General features: G+C 31.7%; 1 protein-coding gene across 3 annotated transcripts; it reads right to left on the minus strand.

Moving 5' to 3' along the window:
• Window positions 1-870: 870 nt before the first annotated feature.
• Window positions 871-4,924, minus strand: LOC108454060 (uncharacterized). 3 transcript variants are annotated; one of them, XM_017752367.2, is made up of 4 exons: window positions 4,636-4,924; window positions 3,365-3,804; window positions 2,833-2,864; window positions 871-2,704 (listed from the first exon to the last, which is right to left on the minus strand). In XM_017752367.2, the coding sequence occupies exons 2-4, from the start codon at window positions 3,699-3,701 to the stop codon at window positions 1,757-1,759; spliced, it is 1,317 nt and encodes a 438-aa protein (XP_017607856.1). In that variant the 5' UTR covers window positions 3,702-3,804; window positions 4,636-4,924; the 3' UTR covers window positions 871-1,756. The 3 variants fall into 3 exon arrangements, with proteins under 3 accessions (XP_017607856.1, XP_052885009.1, XP_052885010.1); XM_053029049.1 differs by having other exon boundaries at window positions 4,222-4,924; XM_053029050.1 differs by lacking the exon at window positions 4,636-4,924 and adding an exon at window positions 4,060-4,123.
• Window positions 4,925-26,763: the final 21,839 nt, after the last annotated feature.

Here is a 26,763-nt window from a genome sequence, read left to right on the forward strand (position 1 = left end):
ATAAAATAATCATTAAATCTATCTATTCATAAAGTTTTCATCAATCATCCTTTAAATGCCATTAACCACTTGACTGGAGATATGACATATTTTATATATAGTTAATAATTAATTTAGCTGCTAAATTATAGCTAAAATGTTAATTTGATTCTTTTATAATTATATAAAATGAACCCAAAAATATAAAAATATCTCTTTTTTATAAAAATCTGAAAATTAAAATTTTTAGAATTATAAAGGACCAAATATTATATTTTATAACTTTTGGATTCCTTGTAAAGAATACAACAATATCATATTGATATTTAAGTATAGTTTAGGGGTCAAATTAAGTGTTAACCCTATATATAACAAATTACATCATCATTTTGCTAATGGATTAACAACAGTTAACGGACGGGTGACAAACAGTTGAATGACCCTTAATGTAACCTACCCTTCCTTTTTCTACAAAAGGGAGAAAATTTGAGTTGTCCAAATTGAAACTCTAGACTTAATTAAAGTGTAATCTCGAGTCCAAAATTAAGTAATAAAAATCTAACATTGAGGGAAGCTCAATTGGGTTTGGTTACTAAATTAAAAAAAAAAATCAAGTCCTATAATTTCATACTCAATTATTTGTACTTGAGCTTAAACATTTGTTCAATACTAATTAAAATAATTACAATAAAAACACTTCATCAAGCTCGTAACAAACCGAGCAAAGGATTATGATAGCCGAATCTCAAAAGCTGAAACTCGTCTCAACAACAACGATTTAAGTTGAATTCTAGCATTTCGATTCGCAAGAAGAATAATTTATGGGCACAAATGTGTTGTTTGCACCTTATTGTAACCATTTATCCCAGTATGCTGCAACAAGTAACTTCGTTTTGTTCTCAACTCTTTAACCATTCATCTTATTTAAGAACGTAAAAATAAAATCGATTAAATTGTTAATTCTGAGAAACGAGTTTCTAATGCAGTAATGCAGCTTCTTTATCCTAGTTATAAATCCAAATTACAGAGCATAATTGACCAAATGCTGAATGCAGCAATGCGAACCTTAGGTTCTGAAAATCGAGAAACTAACGGTGCTCTTTTGAAGACATTAAGGTCCCGCACCCTCCATAAACTCCACCCGACAGACACAACACGCGACATGAGCACAATTTACTGTGTCATAAATTACAGCAAAGAAGAGTTAAAAAGGTAAAACACAGTGAAGTTCTTAGTAAGTCACTTTTCCTAATCAATTCAATGCTTCATTGAGGACAGATGCCTGAAGGTCTAAGTTCCTCAGTATCAGTCATTCGTAATGGGATGTAAAACCTACAAAGAACAACCATACTTGCTATCCGGAAATCAAGAAAAATAACTTTCATTTCTTGAGAAATATGAACTCCCAAACTCCCACCCCATCGGATATCTTGGTTCCTACTGAATTCCAAAACTAAGCGTTTAAATTTGATCCAACTCAAAGTTCATCACACTCATGCCCTACCCACCCCAAAGCAAATGGGCAAACAGAAGTAAAAGGGCTAGAGTTATAAGGTGGGTTGTTATCGGAAATTTTCTGCCTATCTTGTTGATGGTATTAGCTTGGAAAGGGAAAACCTCTGACTTAATAAGCTGAGACTAGGTTGCATTAAACCTTGGAAGCCTGACTCGTACAAACCCTTTGAAGTAAGGGGAACAAACACATATTTACTGACAGTAATGAACTTTCATGATGAAACAGACAGGCTCCTCACCTGATGCCAGTAGAAGAGGGAATTCAATCTTTTCGATATCTTACCCAAAACCCCTTCTTCCTAGCAGAGTCGTTCTCTGATAGCAATCTACCCCACCTAGACCCAATTGAGAAGTGGCGTTTCAAGAAAGGCTTTGCCAAGGAGCTTCTCCGGCTTGAACTGGGTTCCAACTTTGGAGTTTTTCCTTCTCGTTTGGTGTTTTCTAGGTGTTCAATATCACTACAACTACCATCAACAGAATTATCTATAACTCTATTCTTTAACAACTTAAGATGTTTTGCTTTCAACTCTGCTTCAGCTTTTAAAGCTTTTCTGCACATCTTTGAGACCTGCTTTTCTCCAACCATACAAATTGGGCAGGCTGGGTCAAATCTGTCAGCCTCCGGTGTCATCAACTCCAAGCATTCAGCATGATAAACATGTCCACAGACAAGCACAGAAACCACTGAAATCTCATTGCTACTCCATGAGGATCTCTCAGCTAAAAGCTTCGAGCAAGCACCACAAGTTCGTGCATCTATGGAAGGAGAGTATGAGAATCTGCTGCTACATCCACTTATCTTGCCATAACCAGAACCTAAATGTTCGCTGTCAAAAGACCACCTTTCTCTTTGAGAAGAGGCCACAAGCTCTGAAAATGTGCGCATGGACCAACCATCAGAAGAACCACCATGAGATCCAACTGTTAAGTCATTGCTACATCGGGAAAGGACAAAAGAGGACCTTGCTTCAGACATTGAATAATTATTTGGCGACTTCAATCCTAGGATTCGACTATCAGAAACCTGCCTCAATAGCCGTTGCCCAGGTGAACGGTGAGCCCGTCGTGATGAGGTTGAGTTTGGAGGAAGCAAATGAACATGGCTAGAGAACGTGTCTGTTACTGGTGGTGAGAAAGATGAAGGCATGCAAAATGAAAGCTTTGGTGTAGATGAATCAATGATATCGGGCAATTCTACCAAATTCTTTATCTGAAATATAATCAGAAAGGTATATTAAACATCAGTAGAAGAGGCTAGTGTATTACCCAAAGATACAGAAAATAAACAAGCAGAGAAGGCTATTCAACTAAAGTCAGTATCAACTAAATCAAACTTACATCAACCGAATAATTGCTTCCTCTTGATATGTCTGCACCAACAACATAAAACAATGTCAAACACAACACAAACATAATTACAAGATAGAGGGAACAGACTAGTAGCTATATTACTCAAAACAGTATTGGGAAAAAAAGGATCAACATAAAACAATGTCAAACACAACACAAACATAATTACAAGATAGAGGGAACAGACTAGTAGCTATATTACTCAAAACAATATTGGGAAAAAAAGGATAGAAGTAGACAATAAGGTAATGCCTGCAACTTGAATATATAAAAACATGCTGTTTTATTTAGATTCTAACATGCTACTCTGCACGTTAAAGGTTAGGCATTATCAGTCGCCTAGCTGTTAGCAGTAAATGAGATAAGAAGACCATTAGAACCTTTTGCATTTCCAGACTAGTAGCTATAATAATAACATAGAACAGAATTCTAGAAAAATTTCCTAAACCCCCCATGTATAGTCAAGATGGTGATACAAAAAGCTATCCTTTTAGGCTCTTTCAATTAACATGTGATTTACCTGAAGGAGGGGTCATCATATTCCCACCCATTTCTTCATGGACTGGTGATTTTTGAGAGGTGGGTGTTCCATAGGTCTCAATCTCAAGAGGACTTCCTTGATCAGAAAAATTACCTCTATCAGAGCCTAATGTCCCTTTTATCTCCATGCTAACATTTCGGCTAGTTCCATTAGATACCTGATAAGAAGGCTCATCAATTTCACCAGCTACACGCCTTCGATTATCTCGGCAGAAGCTCCATGATGGTGAACACCTCAAATTTCTATGCGAAGTCTCACCTCCTGTTCTGTTTGCAATGGTTCTGTCCCTTGCAGCAACACAACAAGCGGACCCCATGGTCACACAAATACCCAAAAGAGAATTTATTCCGAATTTGCAACACCGATTCAAGCTACGAACTCAAGGCAAATACCGCATAGATGATAAAAGAGGATATTTCCTGTTAAAAAAAAAAAAGCGCAAAGTTTAAACTTCACAATTAAAAATTGCAAAGATCGATTCAACAGACAGCTTAAACTAACTTAACAAACTTAAAAGATACTAAATTTCGTTTTCTAAGAGCATTTTTTCTGCTTTATTTCATTTCTCTCTAAACTCCAAGATCAAAACCTAGGATAAAAATTATTTGATAAAAAGAATCCCATGAACATCAGTTTTAAGAAAAATAAATAAGCAGTTTATAAGAGTACATTACTTGGGAGTAATATACAGGTTATTGTATATTCTCAGTTTGAAGTGATTTTGGAGATCAAGAACAAAAATAAATAATTTTTTTTTTTAATTATTAATAGCAGATAGCAGAGTTGAGTAAAGTAAAACAGTAGCGAAAATTTCCAGACAGTGGAAAGCATCTTACTTAATTAAGCACTAACTGGCTTTCCCCGAAACAAGAATAAGAATAATGTAAACTAAAACATTTAAGTAACGAATATTTGCAGAATTAAATTCTCAAAGTTCACAACTCGAACGCATAGTTCTATTTTATTTTTTTCACAAAGAAAAAGGCATAAACTCAAAACAGTAAAAATAAAGAATCATTGGTTCGGAACATTTACTGTCGTACTAAAAAAAAAATCGCTCACAAGTTATTGAAAATCCAGGGAAAAAAATTAAAAGAAGCTCAAATAAGGGCGAGAAAACGATATCATTTTCTACTCCATTCTCAGAACTGATTTCAAGCTTTCAACGTCCCAACAATATCATCCACACAAACAAAAATAATAACATTAATTTTCTTTTCTTTTTTTGAAAAAAAGGGAAGAAAACTCACGAATTGAATAATTAGAGAAGCATGGAGCTGAAGAAAAAAGAAAAATAAGAGATTCGAACGGCGTCGAATATTTCAAAACGGCGGTTGGAGAGGAAGACGACGGTCGCGACGGGAACGAGGGAAAAGAAATTGATGCGTGAAAAAGAAAGTGAGAGAGTCAAGGGGGAACGTATGGGGAATTGTGTCTCGTCTGAATGTAGTGCTGCTTCTTTTTCCGCTCCCCCTCTCTTTTTTTAGTTTACTTTTCCTTTTTGTTTTCCTTTTCTTAATTAATTCTCCTTAAATTTTATTTCCCACTATAAAACGACAAATAAGAATTAATATAAATATGCTGCAGCATTTTTTTATTTTACGGTTACTTTTTTTTGTATAATTATATTTCCATTATATTTTATATTTTAAGGTTTTTATATATGTTGGATAATACCAAATTTGGATTTTCTTATTCTTTAATAGTCGTTAATTTTAAAAAATAGCTTTTAGCTAGAATTATAGTCACATGTTTTTCTTGTATCAAATTATTCATATAGCCACATGCTTTCTTTTCCTACTATTTACGATTTATATGAAATATATATTAATAAAAGAAATGAAGCATGAAGATGAATAATTGAACAAGAGTTGCTGACCACTATTTCCTATCATCCCCTCTGGTGGGTCCGAGACATTGTGAGCTTTTGTAAATGAAAGTTGATACCGACCTTTGACTCACTTTCACTTGCACATTTTCAATCCTCTTCCCTTTCCTTCTGGTGAAGTATCATTTCTCCGCAAAGCGTAACGGGTGTTTTTAGTAATTTAGGATGTATAATAACATAAATAAATTCATATTCCAAAATTTATGTAATACAAATTATTTTATCATCTATTAGTAAAGTTTTTAAACTCTACAAGTTTATTTCGCTAAACACAGACAAAAAGGATATTGACACAAAAAAAGGCATGCAACTTTCAAGGAATTGCATGGGAATAGTTTCATGTGCAAACCAAAAATCTCTAATAAAACCTTAAGATAGCATACCCTTGCATTGGATATATCAAAATTTGAAATCCTCTCATTAAAGAGTAAAAGTATAATTTTACCATCTTTTAAAAATCCCCTACTACTTCGAAAAACTCACGTACAGGTGGTGGAATTGTTATCCCTTCTTTTAGCTTTGCTCCCAAATCAAACGCTCTAACCATCAGAGAAGGAAGACATACGATTGTGATGAGTAGAGAAGAGAACGAAAAAGTCAAGCCAGAGAACGAAAAATAAGCAATAAAGCAAGAGGGAGAGAGACCAATTGCCCAGGCCATAAAATCCACTAGATGCACTTTCCTCAACCACTCTGATGATGATGATGGTACCTCAACAAGATCGTCGCCAGAAGCCACAATTGTTTCCCAGGCGGTAGATTCAATTCCATCTAAGGAAATAAAGAACAAAAACCCCATGAAGAGGAGGAAGCGACTAGTTGCCTAGCTACACAGGTTGTTCATCTATTAACCCTTATAATTCTAAACGCATTATCATTCCTCTACTAAACTCATCACCCTCTAACCTAATGGATACATATCAATAAATAACTAGACAAACTAGAATGAGAATCACCCCCGATGAATATCCTAAAGTACAGGTTGATGGAAATGCACTACAAAAACTTTAGTTGATAGCCACCTTAATAAAAGTGAAGGATTCAATCTATAAGCTTCGTATTTTGTCTCAATTCCCTGTTGCTGGTAAGTACATAGTGCTTCACAAGATAGAATTGAATCCAAACAAGGAACACATGAGGGAATGGGAACTGAATAGGTTCACAAGGGATTTGACTTCACCACCCTTCAAAGGACTTATGACGATCATTGCATGACATTGTAGAGGTGCATAGTACTATGATTTTGTTTGAACAGTGCAGGAAATGGTTCAAATTCACAACCCACAAATTTTAATCATTATCAAAACTAGAGTCCAAACCTCAAAAGTGCTTGACATTTTGGATTGACTTTAATTTGATGGCTACTTTGAAACCAAATATGGTTATTGTATCACTTAGATTGTCTTCATAATTGTCGAACTTTGCACGATCAAACAAGAGTTACATGCAACCATCAAGGTGCATCCTACCAACTTTTATTGGTTTTTATTTGCCATATATGCAAGCCTTAGAATTGGAAAACATAAACTTCTTTAGGAAAATCTTTAAAATGTAGCTAGACACCATAGCATGCCTTGGTTAGTCATTAGAGATTTTAATGAAATTCTAACTTTGAAGGATAAATGGGGAGCTTAACCACCATCACATAGAAGAATGACATAATTTCATAACTACCTAAATGAACGAAATCTCATTATATATGGGTTTCAAATGACCTAGATCACATGGTCCAATTTAAGGGAAATGAGTAAACTTATCTCATTATATAATGAATGAAATCTCATTATATATGGGTTTAACAATGGAAATTATTCTACAATGAAGCATCTATGACTCAACTTCCTCGATCAAGATCAAATCATTGCCCCTTGTTGATCTCCCTTATAACACCCTTCACCCGATCCAATCGTCAAGTCCAAGTTATAAGATGCTACTGTCGTTGTCGGAGCAACTATGAACATTTGATAATCAATTTACTCTATAATACATGCATTCATATTCAAGTCGTCTCATAATTACATTATGCGATCTTTTTCGAGACTTATTCGAGCTTACAAAAGCTCATTTACTAACACAATCTTAAAAAATAACCAAATTGTAATATTTTCAAAGTTTTCAAATTAGATATTGATACCCTATAAAGGTACTAATACCATTTTAGCCTTCGATGTTTTAGAAAAATTTAAATGAAAACAAATGTATTGATACATTATCTCTGTTTTAAGTTTGATGTTTGAAAATCTAAGGAAAATCACCAATGTACCGATACCCTTTTTTAGGGTATCGATACCTTTATGTCAAAAATATCAAAAACTTACTTTTTGGTACCTTTTTCATGCCAACTTAACATTTTCATCTAACCCCTTAAGGTTTCTTCCCCACAGTTATCATGTAGAACATGCACATATTGTCATCGAACATAATAACATAGAATACAACGAACCCTCAAATCATATCATGACTAATTGATGCATTTTAACATGCAACGACGATTACTCATACTACCATGCATACATGTCATACAATCCCATTATGAATCAAACTAGCCAAATTGGAGATTAGAATCTCACCTCACTTTCTTATTCTTGGTAGCTCAGCTTGTCATTTTGCCAGAGTTTTCCTTCATCCTGGCTACAGTTCCTTATTCCTCTAATGTCAGACTTGGCTCCTCACGATGGTAACGACATGTAAATCCTTCCATAACTACCTCATCTTTCTAAGGTCGAAGATACTTGGTTCAGAGGAGGAGAAGATGGTGAACAGAATTATAAATAATTATGTTTCCAACTAGTCCAATTTGTACCTCTTTGGCACGATCTCCACATACCTTCGTTACCACTCAATCCTAATTATTTTGTCTTCCACTATGGAACCAGTCGGTTCTAATCCAACAAAACTAGTTTTGAGAGTCAACTCTTCCTTAACCAGCCACTTAAGTTTCTAAGTGCCTTATTAGTGTCCATGAATTTTCTACTCCTATTTAATAAAATCCTTAAATCTTCCTCGAGTTCGAGTATTTGGGATATCCAAGTGTGACAGATATAAAGAGGGAATAAGAGTTAAAAGAATTAGAATTCACATCACTCGAAACCTTAAAAATAATCCTAGAAACTTTAAAACTTTTCTTATAGATGGAGGTCATGATGAACTTTGTTGGAATTTTACTAAATCAGGTAAATTTTCACTAGCAAGTGTATATGAGTTAGTCGATAGCCAATTAACTCAGTCACTACCCCTAGATAATTTAGAATAACAATAAATTCTCATACAAAATCCAAATGTTCATCTAGGAATGCTTCAAGAAGATACTCCCAACCAAAGATTTCTTTATTCATCATAGCTTCAAACTACAAGATACAAGGGATTTCACTTTTTTTTTATAAAAACCAACTCGAAACAATAAAATGCATTCTCCGTAAAAGCCATTTTTCTAGAAATTAGTGGTAGTATAGTTGGATTCAAACATTAATGCAAATAAATGGTTTCTCAAACCCAAAATCCACTGGCTAAAAAATTTTGCTATTAAAAAATGCCATTCTCTTTCAAAAGAATCCCAAACCTTATCACATGTTCGCTAAGCTCATGGAAAAAGAAACAAAATACTTTGCATTTTTTGTCAAATTAAAGAAAATCAGTGAGCCCTTATGCGTCCCTATGAGATGGAAAAATTTGAAACTTGGATTTGTTAAAATTAATACCAATGGCTTAACATTGGGAAGTCTAGGGCATAGTGAAGTTGGATCAATTATTAGAGATCACGATGGAATGCTTGTGCTTGGATTGTTTAGGCACATTCTAAGAGTTTCAAGTGTAGAAGTGGAATTGTAGGCTTTACGTTACGGTTATAATATCATATATCAACAAACTTGCTAAAAATTAAGTAGAAATTGATGCATCTATTGTTATTAGCTTCATTGAAAATTCTTGACATGTTAAGCATTTGTTGCAAACTTTAATTGATGGTTGCATGACTCTCCAATATTGTTTCCAGCAATTGACATTGAAGCTTATTATATATATAGGGAGGCTAATCATGGAGAGAATGTCATGGTATGAAAGGAAGCAATTCTCACTTGTCGTCTTACTCAAATTTGATTTTATTAGGAACTTTTTGTGAATTTATAATAAATCACTTTATGAACTTTCTCATGTTTTGATGGTTGATGCCAATGATGTTATGGTGCACCATGTAACACCCCTTACCTGGTTCGATTGTCGGACCCGAGCAATAAGGTGTTACCGGTAATTATGAAACATTTACAAGCATATTATAATTCAAAACCTCAATAATTAATCATACAACTCATAAATAATCAAATTAACACATGTTTCAATCGATTTCAGATTAATATTGAGCTTATGAAAATTTAAAATCAACTTGGTAACATACAGGGATTGTAATAGCCCAATTTCGGTGAAATCGGAACAGTGGTCTCGGGACTACAAATTCGAGCCGAAAGAAAAAATAAATAAAATTTATTTTTATTTTATTATATGATTCATATTATATTAGAAATTTCGTGCGAAAATTTTGAAAATAAAATTTTACCGATTACGTGCTTAATTACTAGAAAACCAAATCGCATAAAATGCAAAAGTTAGATTCTAGTAGCTAGAAGGATCAAATAGCTATGAAATTCAAAACTTAAGGTTCTTGTATGGTAATTAGACCATTAATAAAAAGTATATAGATATTTTTGGATGATTCATCCATGGAAAATGAGAAAAAGGCTAGGGACTAAATTAGAAAGTGAAAATATTAATTAATTAAAAAGATGAAAAGAAAATAAAAAATCATATTTTCTCAGCTTCTTCCCCGAAATAAACATGGAAACCCTAGGAGAGAGAGAGAAGAGACTTTCATGGCCAAATTGGGCAAGTTTTCTTGTCCCGTTTTTAGTAATTTTGATATTTTTTAAATCGAGATAGCCTAAACTATCTATTTGGGGGATCAATTTGAAAAGTTATCATGGTAAAAAAATTGGGTCAAGGATGTATATGCTGGAAATTTGAAATTTATAGTAGAAAATGAAATATTGATGAAAGATAAACAACTTTTACAAAGTAATTTTTCATGAAAACTTGATTTAGGGACTAAAATGAAAAATGGTGAAAATCCATGGAAAATGCTGAAAATTGTGAAATGTATGTGCTGTAAAAGTTGTGTGTTTAATTCGGCTAGGCTTGGGCAGAGGGTCGTATTTCATAAATTTCATTTTCCGAGCCTAAGGACAAAATGGTAATTTAAGGAAAAGTTAAGGGCAAAATGGTAATTTTTCCTAGGATGAAAATTTAGTCTACTTGGATATAGAATGTGATAAATTGATGTTAAATTTACTAGTATAGATCTGGATAGACCAAATTCGGAGTTAGAATGAAGAATGAGGAAAATGTCGGATTAGTAGAGTTCACGTGCACAAACCTTTGTCGAGGTAAGTTCGTGTAACTAAATTATATATATTTTTATGCTTGATTTAAATGTTGTGTTTGTGAATTTTATTAATGTCATAAATATGTGAAATGATCACCTACTCGATATAGCCTGATAAATGAAAATGCTCGATAAAATGGTAAATGAATAAAATGTTACTTGTATGCTTAACATGAATGTGGAATGTGTTTTACTCGAATTACATAAATGTTACGGAGGTATGAAATAATCAAATTATCTATAATGCTTGAAAAATATTTAAACCCCGGTTGAATAAATGGAAAATCGATAGATATGTGATTTCCCGAAACAAAAGAGGTCGTGCATTTGTTGCAGATAGGATTTAGCTTAGATGAGTAATCCTTCGACCTCAATTCTAATAGGATTTAGCCCGGACAGGTAATCCTGATATAAGTCCTCTCAAGCATATATTATGGATTGGATTTAGCCCGGACGGGTAATCTAGATCAAGCTCTTTAGAGCATATGTCATAAAAAGGATTTAGCCTGGACTGGTAATCCTGTAGTATCTCTAGAGTGTACTCTCTGAAATAGTACCTTATGGGTACCATTGAATATGAATTGACAGATCCTGATTCGTACGCCTCGAGTGTACTTCTTATGTATCCATCGATAATTCAAATAAATTCAACGGGCAAGGTTCTGATAGGGGAAAATATAAATTTAAGACAAATTGACATGGAGTGGTGTATATGATATGGAAATATGACATGAAAGAATATTAAATGAAATGTAAGAAAAAAATGATACATGACAAGTGATATATGAAATATGACATAATGATATTTGTACATTGAAACTATTTGATGAGAATGTTCATTCTTGATTATAGACTTGTATATTCTTGATTATAGACTTGTACACCTAGAGTGTACTAATCATGACTTTGATATTCTGAGTAATATGTGTAAAGTTCTGACGCGAAATGATTTGATCTTAAAATGAACTATTATGAAATTATACTCAAAATAATGAGAAGAATTATGTATGTTGAATGAATACATGATGTGGAAAACATATGTGCTTGGAAACTTGATTATTGTTGAGCCCATACATGTCTTGATATTACTATGGAATATATGACTAACTAGGGCAATGAGGATATGTGTAGGGCTTGAGATCAAAGTGGTTGATTATACATTACTTAGTTACCTCAAATAGGATGAATGGTAAGTTAAGTACCGTGTTACCCGAACTTACTAAGTATTTTATGCTTACTCTATTTATTTTCCCCTGTTTTAGAGTAATCGGAAGCTCGTTGGGTTGGAAGCTTGGTGGAGATCACTCACACTATCCATCGGCCCATGTCGGTATAGTATGGTAATTCAATTGCAGTTGTAATGGCATATATAGGATATATTGGCCATATTGGCATGTAAATGTAAATGATGCCTGTAAACTAGCCATTGGAATGGCTAGTAATGATTGTTTTGATATACTTGTAATGTCATATTATGTTAACCACATATATGTTAAGTAGTGATAAAATTATATCTAACATGAGAACATAACTAAGGTAAGATTGTAAACATGTATGCATAAAATGTTATGCCATGATGATTGATGGATCATGCTTGATTAGAATGCTTGAAATGGTTAGTAATTGTATGTGATGATATATCATGTTAAATGATAGAATTAACTTGAATAAAATGCTTGGATTTGTTGGGTTATGAATGCAATATGTAGTGTAGGATTATGGCAAAGATTGGGGTGAGAAATGGAGCTAGGAATGGCTTTATTTTGTCCACATGGGTGTGTGTTTAGACCCCCTACACCTTAATTTTGAGAAACAAAATGCTCAGAATTAAGCACACGGGCGTGTGTCTCAGCCGTGTGTGCTACACGGCCTAGTACACAGCTATGTGCGCAAGTCAGAGAGTTACACAAGGTTGAACACGGCCTCTGGCACAGGCGTGTCCCTTGGACCATACAGGCATGTGAGCCCTGCACCTTGGTAAAATTTTAAAAATTGGTGAAAAATTCTTAGAGTTTCCGATTAAGCCCCGACTCGACTCTAATGCTCGTATTGGACCTCGAGGGTCCAATTAAGGGACGTTTGAATAATTTTGATTAATGAATAGTGACTTGCATGAATTAATTTTAAAATGTTATGAATGTTTCGGTAACGCTCCGAAACTCTGTTCCGGTGATGGATACAGGTTAGGGGTGTTACAGGGATCAATTTGAAACTTAAACAAAAAATTGAGAAAAATTTGAAAACAGGGGTCACACAATCGTGTCCCCTGACTGTGTGAGATGGGTCACACGACTATATCATTGGGTTGTGTAACAAACTATTACGTGTGCACCAAAATCGCTTAAAAACTGACAGACCACACTACTGTAACACCTCTAACTCGTCTTCATTGCCGGATTAAGGTTACGGGATATTACGACAATTAACAAGATCGATAATACACTAACACAACTCAAATTAATTTAAACATCGTAAATTAAATAACAATCATCATTCATAGCATACATTTAGAAACGAGACTTAAATCGAGTATTTGGAACCCTAAAATCAGTTTAGAAACAAATATGGACTAATTTGAAATAAAACAGAAAAATATAGAAAAAAACTGAAAATAAGGTTCACATGGTCGTGTGATAGAGCCCAAATTGTGTGGCTCAAAGACATGCCGTGTGGCCAAACCGTGTAACTTAGGGTCATACGGCTGTGTTGTCAGGCTGTGTAACTCTTTGAGATCTTGTGGACAAACTTGTACCAAAAATCAATAAGACACACGATCGTGTGAAGTGACTGTGTGCGGCATACGCCGTGTGGTAAACAGTGTCCTAGGCCATGTGCACCTAAAATAACTTCAAAAATAAGTCATTTCAACAACCATTTCTTAGATATCAAGCCAAACCATTTCCATCCATTTCTACCTATTCAAAACACATTTAAACATACCAAAAACATTCAACCTAAGTGCCTAACCAATATGCCCTCATTGGCACCACAATTCAAACGTTTAATCATAGATCATTCAAACATCAACCATTAGTTAACCATACCTTCCATTTCATGAATTTAATACCCAACTAAACACATAACACCATTGCCCACATTGTTAACATAATATCATCCAAAGTTCAGTAAGTTACCTAAAGCAAAATGATCCTTTCATCACTAAAGCACAAGATAAGCATACAAAACAGTCATTCCTTACTAATTCAACTACCAAATTTATTGTCATAATATCTTGTTCATATTCATAAACTAAGTTCACCAAATAACCAAAACTTATACACAATTCTTTACTTATATACCATGAACAACACCAAATAGATTTACACCATTATATTTATCAACACAATCATTAAAACTTACCATTTTTACATTGGTTCATATACCAAAAGGCTCAAAACATAATCAAATACTTTTATCATATAAATATCAAAACTTATTTACATGACACTTATAACCAAACCAAAGTGAACAATTAATTACCGAACAAGTAGCCGAATAGTGTGATCTCCAAAAGTAATCCAGTCTACAGCTTGGAATCTATTATCTACAAGGAAGAAAAACCAAAATGAGGTAAGCTTGTGTAAAACTTAGTAAGTTTGTAGTAAATTTTAACTTTAACTTACCGTAAATGATATAATTTAAACATTTTACAAGATAATTCAATATCCTGGTCATGAATTCATTAATTACCTATACACATCACAAGTCTCACAAGGTTAGTGAGTTCATATATAAAACATGTAACTTTATCATGTTACCAAACACATACCCAAAAACACATTTAGTACATAAACCAACCATCACATATTCATTTAAAACTTAACATCTTTATTTCAAGAACTTGTTTTAAATGTCCCTTTTCACATATCTATATTCATATAAATATTTTGTATAAACACTTCATATAGCCATTTCATATATCTATTTCCATATAAACATTTTGTACCATTTCATATTACCATTTCCGTTTACTCATTTTTCACTCGATGAACCATAATGAAATAACATTGGGTACACGAGAACAATGCTCACACAAACTATGACGATAAATGCTCACACGAGCTATGAAATAGGCCTGCTCACACGAGCTATGGGTCCGGATGTTAGGTTACACGATACTGCTCACACGAGCTATGGATAATCCGCAACAAATGCAAGATCTCAGCCATTGGTAGGACATCCAAGATCAGCACTCTAAACGATAAATACTATAATGACATCTCATTTGTATCTTAAGCATTCACAAGATTCATACGGGTTGTGATTCACATCCATGCCATATAAATGATTAAGTATTTCTTTGTCAAATGAGTTCAACTATATATTTCCTCTAATTTAAACCATGACCTCAATTATAATTTCATTTCAATTTGAACCATTCAATGCTTTAAAATCATAACACCATTAATTCAATCACATGCATACACAAATGATATTATACTACATAAACAACAATTAACTCAATTTATACGCTATACGAACTTACCAAAACTGATTCTGCAGCAAACACAACTCCAAGGACTAATCAATAATTTTTCTTTATCCGCATTTGTCTATTGATTGATCCATTTATTGATCTATATATAATAATAATTTCATTCAATTATTTAATTAAAATACTTTTAAATACTAAAATTCACATAATTGACCATTTAATCAATATTTTTACCTTTACCCTAAACTTTTACCTTTTATTCAATTTAATCCATAAACCCGAAACTTTCAAATCTACCACAATTTCATCAATTTCATGCTAGTTGTATTTTCCTTATGCCATTACAGTCCATAATTATTAAAATATCACAATAGTTTCATGCCAAGTTTATTATTTTATCAATTTAGTCCTTAAACTTAAAACTAACCAAAATCACTTTATAAAATAGTCCTATTTAACTATTAAGCTTAATAATCCATCATCAAACTTCAAAAACATCACAAATTCATCCATGTAATAATTCAAAATATTTAACACTTTTACAAATTAGTGTCAGGGTTAGCTAGATTAAGCTACAACGATCTCAAAAACATAAAGATCACTAAAAATAGGTAAAGAAAACATTAAATGCAATCAAAATAGGCTTCGTCGAACCTTGTGTTTTCCATCAATGGTGTTTTGCGAAAGAAGGTAGAAGAAAATGAAAAATAAAATGGTTGTATTTTGTTTTTATGTTTTAATCATTTTTAAATTATTAAGCAATTTTATATTAACATAATATTACACCAAATTTGTATAGTAACTGGCCATTATATTCCAACATGGTCAAGTTGCCTCATAAAACCATCTAAACATGATTTCATAACCATTAAGCACATATAAACTAATAGCGATTAAGTTTTACAATTTTTATGATTTAGTCATTTTTACTTAATTAACTATCTAAACATCAAAATTTTTGGACCAAATTTCAATAAACCTGTATAATCACTCCATAAAATATTTAATATTAATATTTATGGGCTTGGTTTATGGAAACTAGATTCTGAAACCTCATTTTTCAAAACCACTTGACTTTAGGGACAACCACTTGAACTTAACTATTTGCTCAATTTGCAAAAATTATTAAACTAAAAATCCAATATAATATTATCATTGACTCGTAAATATTAAATAATAATATTTACAAACTCGCTTGTCGGATTTGTGATCATGAATCTACTATTTTTTACACCACTAGAAAATAAGCTGTTACAACGGCCTGCCATATGCACTTGTATGGTGTACTGTCGTACACCAGGCCGTGTCTCAAGCCGTGTGTACTTGGAATTTCCTTTCAAGTTAAGCCATTCAATCTAACTTCACTTAAGCAACAAGCAACCATTCATACCACATTCATACCAATTCAAAAGCACCAAAATCATACCAAAATCATCATTAATAACATCCAATCTAAGTGCCTAACCAATATGCCACAATTGGCACCTCAATTCACAATTCAAAACCAACCAAATATCATATATAAGTACCATTTCAAATAAGCCTTCATTGGCAGCTCAAGTTTCAACTAGCTATGCTTCAAAATAATCATTCAAACAATCTCATATTTGCCTAAATTTAACCCTATGATATACATATCAAACCTACCAAACATTTCGATCATAACATAAGCACATCATCCATCATTCCCATAGTTATTATAGCAACCAAAACACATTTCCAATCATGTTATTTTCTCAATCATTACACCATTATGAATATAGTAATAACTACCTTAACAAGATAAAATCGACATGACCATTCTCAATACAAATATTTACATTTATAAATATGAACCTTAAAATACCAACAAGAGTTCAAAACCAAAAATTATAACCATAAGATATCCTAGGTACATGTTAAGATCAAAATGGACACATGACCACACTTGACTTTAGTATTGTTGCTAGATGCTGGTTCGACGATCGAATCTTTAGATACCTAACCTACGTACGAAAAATAAAACCATATGCTGAGTATAACTCAGTGGTAGTTCTATAATCGAACATTAAAATATACTATAAAGGTTATAATGCATTTTAACATGTCAATCTACAAGTCCTAATACATCATCTAAATATTAAACCTATTTACATATATTAAATCAAGCTATCATAGTTGCAATATATACATTTTTCCCTATCTCAATCGAATTGATTAAATCTTACAATGTCAAATCCATAATTTCAAGCTTATAAACTGATATCCACTATCCACCCTTATTTTAATTACAATTATACTTTATTTCTCAATTCCACAACATAATTTCATCAACCAATCATCAAATCACATATGCGATAGCATAATTCAGCACCAATTGAATTCAATTGTACAATTATAACGATAAATTATATTTTCAAATCTATTCAATTTAGTCATTATCACAGCCAACTAATTAAAATCGATTCAATTAAGCTTGTTCAATCATTTTCAGCTTAGCATATAGTATTACTATGCAATGCAATTCAAAATTTCAACAATTGAAAAGGTTTGGGTTATAGAAATACAAACCGTAACTACGAGCTATTTGTCGATGACTTTATCTTTTCCTTTCTATTTTGAGAAATCTGAGTCGACGTTAGATAGAGATTAACATAAATACACCAAATCATCAATACACAATCATTTTCACATTCAATTTCTAATTTATGTGAATTTAGCATTTTATTCAATTTAGTCCCTAAAATTGATACTAGTATAACTTTCACAAGTAACCTCCAATTTTTATACCGATTTCACTCTAAGCCTAATTTATACCTACATTTCCCACCACAAAATTCAAAATTTGTGTAATTTAATCCCTATTGCACAAAATCAATTGATTTTATAATTTAGTCATTTTCCAATTCTAACCTTAAAATTTATCAAATTAGTCCTTAAATCTCCAACTATTCAATAATGGTAACATTCTCAATCTTTAACAGTACCGAAAACTACCATATGGGTCGACTAGCTTATGCTTCTAAGTTTCTGAAAACAAAAAAAATTACAAAAAAAAAACTAAATTAAACTTGAAAAATTGAAGCGCTAGCCGTCAGATCTTATTTTTCCCCTTAATATTCGGTGTTTACATGAGAGAATGGTTGAAAATGTTTTGTTTCTTGCCTATTAACTGTATTTTATTCTAATGGCTTTTTATTTTAATTATTGACTAATGTTTTATAATAAAAACATGTACTATACTAAGTTAACCCTCCATATATTCTTATGTTTAAGGTTTATTTTTCATTTAAGTCTTTTATACTAAGTTCTAATTATAAATTTTAATAATTTACACTTTTATCACTTAAGCGATTTAGTTTTTGTACATTAACTAAGCTTTTAATTCAATAAAATTACTCGACCGAAATTTAATTCAGTTCTAAAATAACTCCATAAATATTTAATAATAATATTTGTGAGTCTGATTTACAAAAATGAGGTCTCAATCCCTCAATTTTCAAAATCACTAACTTTAGAACCGATACACTTGTACTTGTCAAACTTTCCAAATAACTAAAATTATTAGACCAAACTTCAGTATATGTAATATCCTGATTTTGCGCCTAGTCGGAATAGTGGTTTCGTGACCACAAAATCCGAGATAAAAATAATTATTTTATGATTATTTTAAGGTCTATGATATGATTTCATGATTGTGTGAAAATTTCGTGAAGAAATTTTATGCATAAAGTGCTTAAATTGAAATTAGGGACTAAATCGAATAATTTGCAAAACTTGCATTCTAGAAGTTTCTAGTATGAAATTGTTTTGAAATATTAATTAGGAGGTCTTAAATAGAATTTTACCAATTTCTAAGTCTATGGACAAAAATTGGACATGGATGGAATTTTGGAAAGTTTAGTAGTAAGGGCATTTTGGTCATTTAAGGGTAAAATGAATTAAAATACAAAATTAAAAGCCAATTTTGCTCATCTTCAACCCCATGGCGAATATAGCAAGGAGAAACCATGGATAGGGTTTTCAAGCTTCCAAGCTCGATTAGCAAGGAAAACGAAATTCGGGCTAAAATGGGAAAACACCAAGTTGTGGACGAAATGGTAAAAGTAGCCATTTTACATTACAGAGGTAAGTTCATATGTAAAATGTTGGTAACATAGTTATTGTTTTAAATGTTTTAATGTTATTTAAATGATATGATAATTATTATGAAATATCATACTTGTGACAATTGTTTGATAATATGTCAAATTATGTGATATACTTGGAAAATGTGAAATACTACCGAGTATCGATATCGACATTCCATAGAAGATGGTTGAGACATATGATTGGGAAAAATGTCCCGTTGAACCTTAGGAATGGATTAGGATACAAGTGACATGTCACTGGGATATTTGGGCATCCGAACTCGTTGAGTTGAGTCCGAGTTCACTTATGGATGCGACGTCCGAACTCGTTGAGTTGAGTCCGAGTTCGTGAGATGTAACTAGGCATCCGAGCTCGTTGAGTTGAGTCCGAGTTCACTTATGGATGCGAATGCCCAAGCTCGTTGAGTTGAGTCCGAGTTCGCTTATGGGCGGGTTACATGGTAGCTTGGCTACATATGTGGCACTTATGTGCAAACTTTCCATGTATCCGAATTATATTCCGATGTGTTCAACGGGTAAAGTTCTACTGAAATGGAGGAATACTCAAGATGAAAGGGACGTATTGGTAAGTGTTGTGAAATGGGTACTTTGAACAGGTATGTACTTAACCCTCGGGTTGAAAAATCGATATAACAACAATATGGTAAGATGATAAATGAAAATGTGATATGAATGTCTTGGTGATGATTATGCAAATGATGTTTTATGTTTGCTTATATGGTTATGTTACTTGCTATTTTCATGTGAACTTATTAAGCATTTATGTTTACTCCCTTCTTTTCATTCCTTGTAGTTTTGACAAGCCAGCTCGGAAATCGGGAACGGTCGGAGGCTCGCTCACACTATCCGTATACCATCTTGGCATAATGGCTTGTATATTTTGAGTATGGCATGTATAGCATTATAATCATTTTGTATATATGGTCATTGAGTGGTATGGAAATGCTTGGTATTGATTAGCCATTGGAATGGCTAATCATGATCATATTTGGTGTTATGTATGTCAAATTACTAGCTAATCCATGGAAACCATGAAATAGGTAAAATTTACCATAAAATAGATTCAGACAGCAGTAGTGACGTGAATTTGAAAAATCACTAAAATTAGTAGAAATGGAATTAAATAATGAATAAGTTATGGAATCGAACCTTGATAAGTCTATTTTTATATGGAAGAAGCAAAATAGGTATATGAGCTATATTTTATTAGATTCTTAAATTTTTGTGAAACAGGGCCAGAGCGATTTCTGGATCCCCTGTTCTTACTTTGGAAATTCACCATAAATTTTAAAAAGATAATTAGAAGTCATACTTTATATTTACAGATTCATTATTGAGTCTAGTTTTATTAGAGACAAACGGCATAGTCATTGAAGCTCTGTACAGGGAGATATCTGATTCGTAATACACAGAGGTCAGAGTAGTCGAACCCTGAAACAGGGGAGACTTTAACTAATAAACTGTACTAATTGGCCTGACAAAAAATTCTATAAAAAAATTAATAGATAGATATATGAGTCTAGTTTTAGGAAAAATTTACGGAATTGGATTTCGAGTTTTGGAAATCGAGATATGAATTTTTAAGCGACTGTGATGCAGATTGCTAGCTTGACTGAAAATTTTAAAAATAAATTGTTTGAACTGTTTAAGTAATGAATTAAGTCTGTTAACACTTCGTGTTCGAATCCGGCGACAGTCTCGGGTAGGGGGCGTTACAGTATAATACTGTAATACCCTCGTAAATAGTAATAAATAATATTCACTGGCTCTATCATCGGAAAAAAAAATTTGAAACCATCATTTTCGATTCTACTTACTTTCAAGTTGTTATATATCGTATCTTAGTTTAAGCTTTAATTTAGTGTTTGTTTCTAGATTATTTGCTTTAAAGAGTGGCTAAATCAAAATATTCAAAAAAATGGTACGTCTTATTTAAGATGTAAAAAAAATTAGTGTTAGAAAAAAGAGAGTAAAGAGTTAACATAAGATAGTATTTAAACTCTAGTTATGGAGTTAAAACATTCTAGTGAAGGTATATTGAATACTACTATTCATTAATTTGTTAATATCTAAGTATAAATGTAACGACCCATATTTCACGGGCACCGGAAAAGTGAATTTAGGGCCTCCTTCTTAGGAAAACGAGTCTGTAAATATTTATTAAAAATATTTACGAAGTTAGTTATGGGTTGAATTAGATTTTGATTAGATGAATTTAGTTTAATTAGAAGTAATTAGATGAAAGGATTAAGTTGAATAGAGCATAAAAGCTAAATAATACAATAGAGAAAGGATAAAGGATTAAATTAGTAATTAAACTAAATTAGTGACATGTGTAAGTTAGAAAATAAATACGTTTTTATTTAAATTATTAGTACAAATGTATATAATATATAAATTTACTTATAAATTAAGTAAAAGATATTTACTTCTTATTATTATTATTATTATTATTATTATTATTATTATTATTATTATTTTATCAACTAATTGAGATAATGACAAATGTATGGTGATGAAATATTACATGTGTACTGTGTGTATGAATACACATGTAGTATTTTTATTTGTATTAATTAGGAATATTTTATAATTAGTTATTAATTAAGTAAATAAAGAATAAATAAAATAAAGAAACAAAAGAAAAGAGAAATAGTTACAGAGAAGAAACGAAATAGAAAGAAAGAAAGAAGAAAAGAAAAGAAAAGAAAAAGGATAAATTAGAGTTTGAAAGCTTGGAAGTTAAATTGGTAAGTCAATTAAGTCCATTTCTTAGTGATTTTGATGTTTTTAAAGTTCTAGAGTTGAATACTTTTGAATTTGTGTGAAAATATTGAAAGATGATAGACTTTTAAGTAGGGTTTATGTTGAACTAATGATGAAATTAGGGGTTTAATTGATAGAAATTTTGATTTAAATTGATTAAAGGATTAAATTTTAAACTAGGCTATAAGTTTTGAGTTTATGGGCTAAATTGAAAGAAGTTTAAAATTATGGTAAAATGATGAAAATTTGATGGTTATATTGAAGTTTTGATGGAAATTAAATAAGAAAATGATGTGAATTGTAAAAAGGAAAAAGATGAAAATGGTTAGGACAAATTTCGGATTTAGGTAAAAGTTGCATGAAAAGTTATTATTTTATATAAAATATGTGTGTTTTTAATTAATTGTACTTATGCTAATTAATTGTACTTATATGATGGTTTGGTATGAATTTATATATATGATTTGTATGTATGATTTGCTAATTATGTATGTATGTTATGATAATTTGTTGTTGTTATAATTTGAATTATGATAATACCACTAAGTATTTCCAATACTCAGCGTACGGTTGTTTCCCGTACGCAGGTTAGGTAGAGTTGAAGTTCAGTCAAGCATTCGAGTCAATCCCGACCTCAGTTCAATTTTGGTGATGCATCTATCTTTTAGGAATGTGGCATGTACTAGGTTTGGTGTTTGTCACTTGTAAATGTTTTATATTTTGAATGTAAATGTAATACCTTGAAAATTTTTACAGTAAGATATTATCCTTGATATAGTAAAATAAGAAAATAAAGTGACAAAAGGGAAATTTTGAGTTATGTCAATATTGAGAAGTATATTATGATATATTAATTCAAGAAAGGACTAAATTGTAAAAGTGAGAAAAGTTTTGTTGCACAAGAGTAAATACTCAAAATTTAAGGGGTTAAAGTGTAAATATGAAAAATTTGAAGGACCAATAGTGTAAATATTTTAAGAGTGGAATGATCTAGAAACTAAGGAGAATGGATGAATTAGGACCAAATTGAATAGGTGAAGAACTATGAGGGACTAAATTGTAATTTTACCAAATTAAATGATGACTCAAGGATGGAATTTTAAAAGATAATAAAGGGAAAAATGGTCAACTGGAAGAGAGAGAAATCTAGAAAGTAATGATGATGTTGATGATATTTTATGATTATTTAATTAGATATATATTATTTTAATGAGATATTTATTATTTTATTATTATTTCATTATTATTTTATTATTAATTATTTAGTATAAAAGGAAGGAAAGATGATGAATTTTCATTATCTTTCCATGCATGCAACCAACGTTAGAAGAGAAGGAAAAGAAAGAAATTTTCTTTTCTTTACAATTTGGTCTTTCCACAAAAAAATCACCATTTTCACCTAGAAATCAAAAGAATTTTCATAGCTACTAAGAGAGAAAAATGTTACGGAGACCATGGGGAGTTAGAATATCAAGTTGGATTCAAGAAATAGAAGTTGGAGGAGAGAGAAAATCAAGTTAAAGATTAGTATCAATAGAACAAGGTAAGTATATCAAGATTTCAATATATTTTTAAGTTTGTTATTATTGACAAGGCATGGAAATAATGTTATAGTAGAGTTTTCTTACATAAGGTCCTATGTTCTTGATATGTTAGTGAAGAGAAAATAAGAGAAAGTGATGAGAAATGGTTTAGAAAAAGAAAATAAGGGTTTTATAACATGGTAATTAATATCTTGTACTAAAATAGTTTTGGACAGCAGCGGTAGTCTAACATTGAAAAATCATCAAAAATTGTAGAAATCTAATTATGGGATGAATAAAATATGAAATTAAATCTTATTAAGTATAGTTTCTTATAGAAGAAATGATGTAAGCAATGGAATTGTAAATCATGAGATATGATGAATTTTGTGAGATAGGGTCAGAATGATTTCAAGTTCCCCTGTTCTGACTTTGTAAAATCATAATAAATTAGATAAAATAATTAGGGGCTTAAATTTATATGTGTAGAATTCTGAATGAGTCTATTTTCAATAGAAACAAATGAGAACATCATTCGTGTGACAACCCGAATTAGGGCCTAATTAGAATAGTATTTCGTGACCATAAATCTGAGATAGAAATAATTGTTTTATAATTATTTTTGGGTTTATGATATGATTTCATGATTTCGTGAAAATTTCGTGATGAAATTCTGTGCATTGCGCGCTTAAGTTGAGATTAGGGACTAAATCGAATAAATTGTAAAACTCGTGTTTTAGAAGTTTTTATTATGAAATTGCTTTGAGATATTAACTAGGAGGTCTTAAATAGCAATTTGACCCATTCTTAAGTTATGGACAAAAGTTGGACATGGAGGGAATTTTTTTGAAAGTTTAGTAGTAAGGGCATTTTGGTCATTTGTATATTAAATGAAATAAAATGGGAAAAATAACACAAAATTGGTTATCATCTTCATTAGTTGCTGCCGAAAATTGCTCTCCTCCATAGCTAGGGTTTCTTCAACTTTCAAGCTTCATAGTAAGTGATTTCAAGCCCGCTTTTAATGTTCTTCACATTTTGAAATCCTCGTAGCTTTCGGTTTACTTATTTCTACCATTATTTCGAGTTAGGGTTTATGTTTAAAAATTTACCCATGAATGATAGGCATGTATTTTGTTGTTTGATGGTAGAATATGAATGTTTAAAGTTAGGTGAACGATCTTTTCTAAGCGATTTTTAACAAAAACGAGCAAAACGGCATAATCGATAAAAATACCTATTGTTCATAACTATGTGTTAGAGTGAGAATTTGATGTTGCCATAGAAGATAAAAATGATCAGTAGGTCATTAAACATAAGGATAAGGGCTGAAATTAAATTTCTGAGCCTTAGGGCAAAATCATAATTTTGTAAAAGTTAGGGGGCAAAAATGTAATTTTTGTATAATGTGATTTTTGGATTAAAATAAATAGTTCGAGTGTTAAATGAGCTAAATATGTTGTTATAGGTCAAGAAAGACGTGGAATTGACCTCGAACGGGGGAAGGAGAAAGTTTTTGACTAAATTGCAAAATTCCCATATTTTGCACCGAGGTAAGTTTGTATGTAAATAATACATTAATTTCATTTACATTCTTATATTTCAGCCTATTATATATATATACTAATTGATGTTGAAGTATAAATCGACTATTGGAAGAATGGAAATAAGTAATAGAGAGAGAGATCCCGGTTGAACATTCTAAAAGATCGAATAAAATAGAGGGAGCGTAGCTAGGTCACATGTATGGTGCCGAGTGCACATCATGTGTACAAGAAAGCTACAAGATACTATGTAGTAGCTAGGTCACATGTGTGATACAGGATGTATCCCATGTAGACAAGAGAGCTACGTGAGAGATAAATGTAGCTAGGTCGCATGCGTGATTCCAAGTGAAGAACACCATGTAGACAAGAGAGCTACAAGACAAATCGGCTAGGTCGCATGAGTGGTACTAAGTGTTCACCATGTGTAGAAGAGAGCTGAACTAAATGAAATATGATGGTGGGGCTGTGTGCTGAAACCATCAAGTATCGAGGACTAATCCAAATTGTTCAACGAGATGGTTTTGTGGTGACATTGTAGTCATGAACCTACACTTGTGATGTATGAAATGTGGTGAAAATGATTTGTGGTATATACATATGTAAGTTAAAATGAGGTTAGTATAAAGAATGTGTGAAAGAGTGAAATTAGCATTAAAACTGTTTTGGACAGTAGTAGTGACGTGATTTTGAAAATTTACCAAAAATATAAGGAATTTAATTAGAGGTTGAATGAGATGTGAAATTAAAGCTTAATGAGTCTATTTTCATATAAAAGAAATAGAGCAAGCAAAGGAATTCTATATTTTGAGATATTTACAATTGTGTGTGACTTGCTCAGGATGACTATGTGATCCCCTATTCCAACTTTGAAAAATCATTAAAAATTTTACAAAACAAATTAATAAATATAGTTTATATTCCTAAAGTCCTTATTGAGTCTAGTTTTAAATGAAACAGGTTTCATGATTATTCGAATTTTTTACTGAGAGAAATTCAATTCGTAGTGAATAGAGGTCAGATCAGTTGAGCTGTGTAACAGGGGAAACTTTAACTAATAAACTGTACTAATTGGCTGAACCAAAAAATTCTAGAAAAAAATTTGTAATAATTTTTATGAGTCTAGATTTAGGGAAATTTTACGGATTTGAATTTTGAGTTTCATAACTCGAGTTATGATTTATTTAGTGATCATGACGTAGGAGGGACAGCTTGATCAAATTGGAGTAAAAAGTAAAATTAAAATATGATATAATTGAGTTATGTTGTAAACATATTAGATTCCTTATTTGTTATTTATATACTTACTTACTAAGCTATAAGCTTACTTTTTTTTCTCTCATTTGTCTTATAGTGTCATCCAACTAGCATAGGAGTTAGAGATCGTAGAAGATCCGCCCGCACTATCAATACTCTTGGTATCTGAACTCAACATTTTGAAATATGGCATGTATAGCAGACTTAGTCATTTTGTTACGTGTCATAATTTCCTAGGTTTAAATTACTACTTATAGTATCAAACTAATCATTTTGTACGAAGCTTTTGAAATTGGTTTGTATTGTTAATGGCATATGTTATAATGATCCATGATCAAATTGCACGCCATATTTTTGTTGGGTTTTATTTAATAGTATATACTATAATTTGTTAATACCTCGTA

Source organism: Gossypium arboreum, chromosome 5 (assembly GCF_025698485.1).
Source record: "Gossypium arboreum isolate Shixiya-1 chromosome 5, ASM2569848v2, whole genome shotgun sequence".
Taxonomy (NCBI): domain Eukaryota; kingdom Viridiplantae; phylum Streptophyta; class Magnoliopsida; order Malvales; family Malvaceae; genus Gossypium; species Gossypium arboreum.